A 10,284-nucleotide genomic window follows, 5' to 3' on the forward strand; every position below is an offset into this window, starting at 1 on the left:
CTGCTGTAAATGAACATGTCACTTGATTGACAGCTTTTGCATGAATTCTGTTCACCCAAAGGGAGCAGAGGTGCAAGAAGATACAGTCAGTAGACTCACCTCACTCTACATCCACCACAGGTTCCTGTCAAGATTTATCTAAATCATTTTAAGTTTATTTTTCCTGATACAGCTCTCTCATGCATTATGCAATGCTTGTACAGTATAAAAGCAATTATACAAAATAAAGGCAAAAATAGGATAAGCCACCTCTCAATTCATCTGAGCAATACACAAATCTAAAATCCATTATATCACATTCAGATGAGTCCCCCTTTGAAATGACAGGTTTAAATAAAGATTTCAAGTGTAAAAAAAATAAGCTTGTGGTCAAGATGCTTCAGCAAGCCTGTAGAATATGGTTTTAAATACACAAACTTACCAGTTCATTGCTTGTAGATGTACATCTCAGCTTCTCTTCAATCTCCCTCCCTATCTTCTGAACAGTTACCTGAGTCTGTTTAATTGCACACTGGGCTCTGTGAAGCCTGTCAGGAGAAGAGAAGTTAGAGTATAAAGGTTAAATACTAAAGGTTCCCCACATGACTCCTCAAAACCAGCTGCAGGGAATTCAGTTTGTCAGCTTCTGTTTTGAAATAAAACATCAACAAAGGAATCACAACTCGCACAGTTGATACATGAGTATCCAAAGCAAACCAGGAAGTCTCTAAATTCAATCATGAACCAAATGTTCTTTTCATTTGCTAAATTCAATAGATGCCAATAAGACAAAGCTGTAGCTGAGAAAGTAATTACACAGATCTCATGTAATTAATTAAATTCTAGCATGAATAACATTGAGACAGAAACACACAACAGCTACCATGAGCTCTGTTATCACAGGGCCTTGTACTTGGCCTTGTTGAACTTCATGAGTTGGCACTGGCCCTTCTCTCCAGTCTGTCCAGGTCCCTCTGGCTGGATCCCTTCCCTCTAGGGTGTCAACCACACCACACAGCTTGGTGTCATCAGCAAACTTGCTGAGGATACACTCAGTCCCACTGTCCATGCAATTAGCATATTAGAAAAAATGAGAGTTGGTCTGTAGCCACAGACTGTGTCTCTGAAGGCATGCAAACCCAGGCTCACTGCTCCCATTCATAGTGTCACCACTAACAGCTTCTCCTTTTCTAAGGATATTCTTCAGGCAGCCTTGCTGCTGGGATAAGCACTTAACTCAGGTCCCCTCAAAACAACAAAAACCAGGTGAGATAATCTACTTTATGACATTAATGCTTTGCTAGGCAAATATAATGAAAAGACCAAGCCTATTTCAAGTCTTTAATCGCCACCTCTGCTTTGCCAAAATTAAAACTCTCTACCTCTTCACAGGAATGTCTTCAGAGCAAGGCTACAAATCTGCTGTGAGCCAAAGACTGAGGTACTGGAGCACATAGAAGAGGCTACTCAGCTCCTTCCTTTCACATTCTTTAATCTCTTCCAGATTTATGAGCAATTGAAGCATTACTACTTCAAGTTCTTGGCTAACAGCTTTTAATGGTCTGCATGCAGCTAGACCAAGACAACCAGGCTGCATGCTTCAGGTATGAGTAACCACAAAGCATTACTCCTTCTCACACCATCATCCCTCAGCATCCCATCTCAACAGCACACATTACAATTTGGGTCATCAAACCACCTATCCCAGCAAACAAATGCATGGAGAGAAGATTATAAATGGACATCAGGGAACAAGCACTGCCAGTAATATTACATAAGATCATTGTGATTTAGGATTTTTACATGATTCAACTCCAAGTGAATACATTTAAGTCACCAGACACTTTTAGTTCCTTCATACTCTTGCTTCTACACCACTCTGTAGTAGATTTTTGCACTGATTTCTTTAGAGCTCCTCAGACTGCTCCTAGCACCTGCAGCCTAAGAGCTGCTTAGGAGTAGCTCTACCCCACATAAATCATACACCAAGCAGCATGGCTCTGCTGGCTGCTACAGGCTGCTGGGGTGGAAAAAGTCTGCTGAGACCAACAGCACTGGGTGCTGGGTCACCCAAGGGCTCAGCCTCACATCCCTGATGGAGTTCTGAGATCTCCTGGAAACACTTATTTCCAACTGGGAACTACTACTGACACCTCTTACCTTCCCAAATTCATCTGGAGACTAGGTGACATGGATACACAGATCAAAGCCAAGGTTTGCTGACCATCCTGAACCTCATTCAGAGCTCTGCAGGGTATAAGTTTCCTATTTCAACAATTTCCAGCCTGTTCTTTTCCAAAATTCTAGAATTTTCTTTCCAGACATAACAAAGTCTTACCTAAAGCTAAAACCTCTAAGTAAAGCATATTAACTGCATGACATTTCCCTTTCCCTTTCTCTCCCCTTCATCAGACTTTATACAGGAAGAACATTCTTGATTTAGTCTGTTAAGTGATTAAGGAAGAAATCCTATGAGTCCTCATGCCATGTAGGTAGCAAAATTTGACTGCTGAGAAGTGTTTTATTCTGAAGAAGTATTTATGAAACTGAGAAACTGTTAGGAGGGTCATTTGCCATGAGAGTTCCTCATAGTGACACTTGGCTAACAAACTACAAATTTTCTAAAAAAACAGCTTTAATTTTTTCTATTCATGCCCAAGTATAAGTAATAAACATCTACTCAGACTGACCTACCTAACCACTTCTGACTTCTCAAACATACCTTAGGATGCTTCTTCAATGTGGAGAATCTGTACCTAAAGGTATATTCTCAACCTATAAAAACTGCTACGTAGAATAGTTCAACACTCAAGTCTGTTTTTAGTGAGAAATGGTTCTCTTTTTAAGCCAAACATCATCCAGTCTTTTCCTGCAATATAAAAACCCTACAGCTAAACTTGGCTGCCTTGATGCCAAACAGTGCTATTTACACTGAGCCAACCAGTATCAGTAAGTTTCCTTTCTTGCAATCCCAGTATGTTCAGTATTGTTCTGAGAACTTTAAAATGGTAACAGTAAGATCATGACCATGTCCAAAGTTAAACTTTCCAAGATTAAAATTTTAGGGACCTCATGTCACAAAGGCAGCAACTGTCAACAGAAATCTCCTTGCCCCAGCCAAAAAAAGCCCCCACATGGAAATCTTTGCTCATCCAACAACAGAAATACAAACTAAGTCATAAGAACATCAGCATGGAAATTTTGTCCATGACTTCTGCATGCACAAGACAGTCTTTGGTGGAGGCAATGATGATTGCTCTACTGAATGGAGATCAGCAAGTTGAGGCCATAAATCTGAACTGAAATTTATACATAATGAATGGAGAGAAACTTCACTGCTAATTGCCCTCATACTGTTTCCATTTCTAGTCTGAATGCAGGTCCAAGGCTGCAGCCTAAAGTTAGCACAGATTGTGCTTTGAGTACCACCCTCCTTCATTTAGAAGCTGTCAGTGATGAGCCAACTGATGGCATAATCTCTGTTCTATCAGCCAACACAGGATTCATCCTAGATTGCTCCAGTTTTTTATTATTTATTATTAAAATTAGCACTTCCATAGCACTTTAAGAGCTAATGTGGGGCTTCAAGAGGCCACTGGATCTCTACCAAATTTCCTTTGGCAGTCAGGAAATCCAAGGCAGCTCCAGCAGAAAGTCAAGCCTTTCTAAAGAGACAGCTCAGCCAACAGTGTCATCACCCGTGTCTGGAGGCTGTGCTGGTGTCTCTACTGCAGCTCCCAGCCATTGTCAGCCAGCAGCAGAGTTGTATGAACCTGAAGAATGACAGATTTACTGCTGTTGCTTGGGGCCCCCAGGGCTGCTGTGCAATTGTCCAAGGTCAGGTGAGCTCCATGCTGCTGCCTGGGAAAGAACTGGAAAGCAAAGCTAACATGAAAATTGCTGACCACTCAAATACAGTTTGAAGGTGGAGATCTATGAAGCTGTTCTACTTCCATTCTTGTATCACCTGCTTTCTGAAATGGGGGAGACTAAGAAGAAACAAAATCTTCTCCCTTCCTTTAGAAGCTTAAAAGACAGTAGGACACAATAGCATCAGCCATGTATGTCTTGTCATGTTCTTCCCCATGAGGGCAGAAAGGGACTGGAACAGGTTGCCCAGGGAAGCTGTGGCTGCCTCATCCCTGGAGGTGTTGAAGGGCAGGTTGGATGGGGCTTGTGCAGCCTGGGCTGGTGGGAGGTGTCCCTGCTCATAGTAGGGGGGTTAGCACCTGATGATCTTTAAGGTCCCTTCCAACCTTCACCTTTCTATGGTGATGACTCTATGTACTGTGAATTAAGCCCAACAAAAGCTGCAAACCCAATTATCTACAAAAAAGCACCAGGTGAATTTTCAACATGTCTCCATTTCACTTGCTTCATTTCCTCAGTTGCTGAAATATTATTTGGGGTGTTTCTTCAAAGCTGTTCAAGTCTGAAATAAAATTATTTCCTCTTTTGGAACAGCCTAAAGCTACACCAGGGGAGGTTTAGGCTGGACACTGGGAAAAAATATTTCTCTGAAAGGGTTGTCAGACACTGGAATAGGTTGCCCAGGGAGGTGGTTGTGTCACCATCCCTGGATGTGTTTAAGAGTTGTCTAGATGTGGTACCTGAGGATATGGCTTAGGAGTGAACACGGAAGAGTAGGGTTAAAGGTTGGACTTGATGATCTTAAAGGTCTTTTCCAACCTAAATGATACTATGATTTTATTGTATGATTCTATTATGTTCATCCCCTAAAAGTCCCTACTTTCTACCTTGCATGTAAGATTTGTAACAACACCAACCTACAACCACCTGCCCATCAGCCTGTTGTGGGTCCTGACTTGGAGGACAAAAAAAAAAAAAAAAGTTGCCAACTTTTGGAGTTCTTCACCATGACATGATTCTTTTGCAACATCCTTGTCTTGTATGCAAGATCAAGCAGTTTCCCTGACTTTCCACAACTGCACAATGCAGCAATCCCCACATAACTTGACTTTACAAGTGGGGAATGTGCTGTAACATCACAATTTGCTCTTTCAGCTCACAGGATGCTTGAGGGTTCAGCTGAAGCCCTTGCCATTAAGACACGCTGCAGTATCCTGCAACTGAGACATCCCTCTTGGTCATGAATTAAGTCTAGTGATTTACTAGTTTATATAGCAAGTTCATTCCTGGCTGCAATCTTCAAAACCCTGAAAGCTGGAGTGTAGTGACAGTTGTGCCTATTAAGTTAACATATGCTTATATTTACATTAATGAAAGAGTCTCAACTTTATTAGACATTTGATACATGATTTTGTAGGTCTATCCCACACTCCAAATATCTATTTTGCTTCTATCAGACACATCTGGATTTTTCATGTACAGAACTTTAAGCCATAAATACATCAACTGATTACTGCAGTCACATCATACAGCTACTTCTCATAAGAGAAATAACCGCCTATGGTCTTACATGCCAGAACAACCTTGGTTTACAATAAGGCTAAATTTAAACTGAGAATTACTATCAGGGATTTAGAACACAGAACAGAACACTTCTGGCAAGAAGTGAAATGCAGGATCCTGGAAGTAAAATACCCAAACCTATTATTAAAGAAAAAAAAACAATAATCCAAGACTTTCCTATTAAATACAAACAATGGAACACATACTACTTTACATCAGTCCAAAAATTAGATTATGGAGAGTGCCAGCCAGCTAGAACATATTTTTTACATAGCTCCTTAAACCATCATTTGCTACATCTGCTTTCCCACAAGAAAAATTTTCCTAATTTATAATCATATACTCCCTCTCCCAATTTCCTCAGAAAGCTAGACCTACAATTTGTCAAAAGCAGATGTAGGGCAAGAGAAGACAGTAGGGAGTAAGAAGAGAATAAAATGCAAGTCTGACTTGTTCATTTATGGCATTAAACCTCTACAAGAGCCAGTGCTGTAAGGAACTCAGACAGTGCTGTTGAAGCACAGATACTTTCCATCATTCTTTCAAACAGTTTATTTGAGTCTTACATGTGTAAGACTCAAATTGAGTTTCTGAATAATTGACTCCATGTGGACCCTGCAACAGAGGATGCTTTGAGCTATGGAGAAGAAAAGGGAAAACCATGTCTATCAGACTGGCAGGAGGGGAAGTTCTGGTCTCCAGTGTGAGGAGCAGTTAAAGAAGCTGGAGAGTACAGAGATTATCTTCATTACTCACAGGACATGAACAGATGAGGAGAGTCTTAATGTGAAGCACAAACCATTTTTTCCAGAAATGAAGCCACAAAACCTGAGATGTCCCTTGTCTGCTTATCCCAAATCATAGATTTCACTCCAGCATCGGGATGGATTTACAGCTTGATTTTTTTAATTCAAAGAACGAGTGTATTTGTGGCAAATAGCAGAGAAAGTTGGGTTTGTTTGGTTTGGGTGGTTTTTTTATACCAGCGCTTATCAGATTATGATTACAGAAACCTCGCTGCCATGGCAACAGAAAGAAATCACATTCAAGGTGTTCTCTATGGCAAAAAAAGGTAAATTATATGCAAATTCAGATTTCTGAAGGGCATAAATACATAAAGAAGACTCCTATAAGGACAGCAATCCTCGTATAGAATCATAGAATGTGCTGAGTTGGAAGGGACCCATCAGGATCATTGAGTCCAACTCCTATCCCTGTGCAGAGCACCCCAAGAATTACACCATGTGCCTGAGAGCATCATCCAAAGGCTTCTTGAACTCTGGCAGCCTTGGTGCTGTGACCACTGCCCTGGGGAGCTTGTTCCAGTGCTCAACCACCCCCTGGGGGAAAAACCTTCTCCTGATATCCAACCTAAACTCCCCCTGGTTCAGCTTCCTATAATCCAACAGCTTTTTGCCAATGTGTGACTTGCTAACAAATCTTAATGTAAGGTTCAATTCTCTTTCTGAGACAGTCAGCAGGGCTAAGACTGGAGTTCCCTGCACAACTGAAAAAGGATGACGCATAAATTGAGCTTGAATGGGTTACAGGCTCCACCCAAAAAGGGAAACAGCTGCTCTCAAGTTGACTGTGCTGTCCACACAACAGATAAGGTGTTTGTGACAACTGAGCACAGGCCTTACCCACTGGAGGGTGACTCATTTTCTGAAGGTGCATACTGCTGCACTTTTTCCTGGAAACTATCCCCAAACTTCACATTTACTGCTAAGAGAAGTAGAATTCTGCAGCTGAAGTTGAGAAACGAGCCCTCCCTCCAGACCAAGGGATGGTCATAATGCTCAGAGGAGCATTCAGCAGCTTCTCAGCCATAGGTACATTCCCCACCCTGCCCTCTTTTTAATGATGAAAGAATTTACAGCATTTTCCCAAAAGGGAGATCTTTAATCCATTGGATTTGTTTGCAGTCAAAATGCAGAACTGACTTTCCCTGATCCATCTGGGCATTTCTGAGCATTTTGGAGACAAAACTCACTGAATTCTTTGCCCAGGCTGAAAGATGGAGCAATTAGTGGCACCATTCTTACAGTCACAGCCAGAACAAAGTCATAACAAAAATTAAGGAAGAGTCCCAATTCCACTGTGCATAAAATCCTCCTTCCTAAACCATTTCAGGTCTCTGTTAGAAAATTTAGATAAAGCAACATGCTCTGTTTTTCATCAACTCTAACAAGGCCAGAAAAAGGAGAAGGACTGGGTGAACGTTGCTTCATTGATATGGTCTTTATTTCTGTCACAAATAAAGCTATTTTTGAAGTTCTGAAGAGGTCTGTATAATCATAGAATGATTTGAGTTGGAAGGGACCTTAAAAGACCATCTAGTTCCCAGTCCCCTGCCTTGGACAAGAACACCTCCCAGCAGCCCAGGCTGCTCCAAGCCCCATCCAACCTGCCCTTCAACACTGCCAGGGATGGGGCAGCCACAGCTTCTCTGGGCAACCTGGGCCAGGCTCTCACCACCTTAACACTAAAGAACTTTCTTCCTAATATCTAATCTAAATCTCCCCTCTTCCAGATGTAACCCCTTGTCCCAAGCCCCTCCCCAGCTTTCCTGGAGCCCCTGCAGGCACTGGAAGCTGCTCTCAGGTCTCCCTGGAGCCTTCTCTTCTCCAGGCTCAACACCCCAACTCTCCCAGCCTGGCTCCAGAGCTACTCCAGCCCTCCCAGCATCTCCATGGCCTCCTCTGGCCTCTCTCCAACAGCTCCATATCCTTCATAATCTCTCTCTTAAACAGTGCTCTGACACCAAATTTGATCACAAGGTAGCAACATGCCCATCACTCACTAAAAATCTGCCATTGTGGGGATGTTTTATTCTAGCAGACATGTTAGGAAAGGAAGATGAGAGCAAGACCAGCAGCCTGCTGTGCAGCTCCTGCAGCGAAGTTAGCATACAAAAAAAACCCCTACCTCTCTGATGCTTCATGGGCTGTTTCAACTTACTGTGACCCATGTTGCTCTCTTCTACAGATTTTGGCAAAAGTCAGGCTTGTAAATTGACTCTTCTGATGAGTGATTAGCCTCAGTTTCCACACAACTTAGCACCACACAAGTAAAATGCCTGGGAACAGATTTCTCCAAAAGTCTGATTTCACAGGTCAAAACCTCTAAGGAACCTCTCAAAAAAAAAATAACCACAACAAAACATTCAGAACCCAGTTTCCATCTCCATTGCTACTTCCCAGGAAGATACCACCCCACAATTCCAAGCCACAGTTTTCAGGCCAAGAGAGATGACACTTGTTATACTGTTCATCCATTTCAGGACTGCTTGTTAAAGTATACAGAGGCACTCAAGAGGTCTGATTACACTTCATATTTATTTATGCTGGCCTTAGGCCACCTGGGTTTTCAAGTCCAAAGCCAAGGGGATGCCTGCCTTGTCTTGGCTGCCTATACAGTGCAGAGAGCCAAGTCCTCCAGGTGGAAATCTTTCCTAGTTAGAAACATCAAGCCTAGCCATCATGGAAAAACAGCCCCACTTATCACTAGGAAAGGCAAGTTTTAGCAGAGTCACTGACTTACAAGCACAAGTCAGGCTAAGAGGAATCCTACTACCCATTCCACACTTGAGAAGGTGGATTTCCACATCTGCTGGGAGGGGGTGATGGCAGCATCAATACCAACATTAAAGTCTGAAAGTCTGCAATGTGAGCCAGCAATTTGATTGCTAAGATACAGGAAAACTAGAACAAGGCACTGCAAGAGCATCAGGCTGTTGGTGACAGCCTTTTCCTGCCACACACTCACCACCTTCTCAGCATGTGGCATTGTTCCTTCTAGAGGAACATCCATAACTACAATAATTAGAAAGCCTTTGGTCATGGTTATGAGTTGGGATACTTTTCTGAGGGAAAAACAACAAAAAGCAAAGGAAAAAGCTCAAAGCCAAAGACTTAACTGTCAGTACATATTTTGACATGGAAAAAATCTTTCATAGCTCCCCTTAGCTCTAAATATGCATCTACCAGCATCCTAAAGGGAAAAGGGCTAAGAACAACTCTCTATTTCCCTGCAGTCAGAACTGCAGGGGCCAGAGACTGAATCCTACCTACTGCACAGCTCCCCTGGGTTCACTTCCTTCATGGAGTTGGGAATGGAAGTTGAGGAACTTCAGGAGAGCTCACACAAACGTACAGCTTTGTGTGGCTCACCTCTGGGTTTGGCATCAAACACTGTACAACCTTCCAAAGACAGAGAGCACCTGATAACTTGTTTTCTTCCAGCTTTCCTTCCTTTTCACCCCATCAAATGCCTGAAGTTTGGAACTGGTGCTTATAGCAACTGTATCATAGCAAAGTGACTGAGCAACTGGCTGTTGAGGTGGGACCCTCTGGCAATGTTCAAAACTGACTTGCCTTGTGCTTCTCCTCAGCTGAGAACAGGTCAATGCATCCCGAGATACACCTCAGCACAAAGCAGCTTTAAGCCCATGAAGACCTTGCTCACTCCACCATCCCCCACTCACAGAGCTTATGAAAAACAGCTTCAAGTTCAGCAAAATTTCCATGTGTTAAAAACAGCTGCCCAAAGGCAGTTACAGCATTTGGCACATGCAATTTCACTGACTGTAGGCTCAGAGAAACTCCTCTGAGTTACTAATGAGTTTTTCAACAATACAACTGCTTATCCTGACTGGGTATTTTGTCCCTATTTCTAGTTTCAGAAATCACTCAGAATCACAGAACCTTAGGGGTTGGAAGGAACCTGGAAAGACCATAAAGTCCACCCCCCCTGCCAGAGCAGGGACACCCAGAGCACATCACACAGGAACGTGGCCAGGGGGGTTGGAATGTCTCCAGAGAAGGAGACTCCACAGCCTCTCTGGGCAGCCTGGCCCAGGGCTCTGTCACT

The 10,284-nt window shown here is 42.7% G+C and overlaps 1 protein-coding gene across 1 annotated transcript in view; it reads right to left on the reverse strand.

Moving 5' to 3' along the window:
* UVRAG (UV radiation resistance associated) overlaps positions 1-10,284 on the reverse strand; it is a 99,973-nt gene that overhangs the window by 58,739 nt on the left and 30,950 nt on the right. Inside the window, exon 6 of the mRNA XM_010007185.1 lies at positions 422-527. Coding sequence (XP_010005487.1) covers positions 422-527 — 106 coding nt within the window. The remainder of the gene's footprint in view (positions 1-421; positions 528-10,284) is intronic.

The sequence above is a fragment of the Chaetura pelagica genome, unplaced genomic scaffold, assembly GCF_000747805.2.
Source record: "Chaetura pelagica isolate M959 unplaced genomic scaffold, ChaPel_1.0 scaffold430, whole genome shotgun sequence".
Taxonomy (NCBI): Eukaryota; Metazoa; Chordata; class Aves; order Apodiformes; family Apodidae; genus Chaetura; species Chaetura pelagica.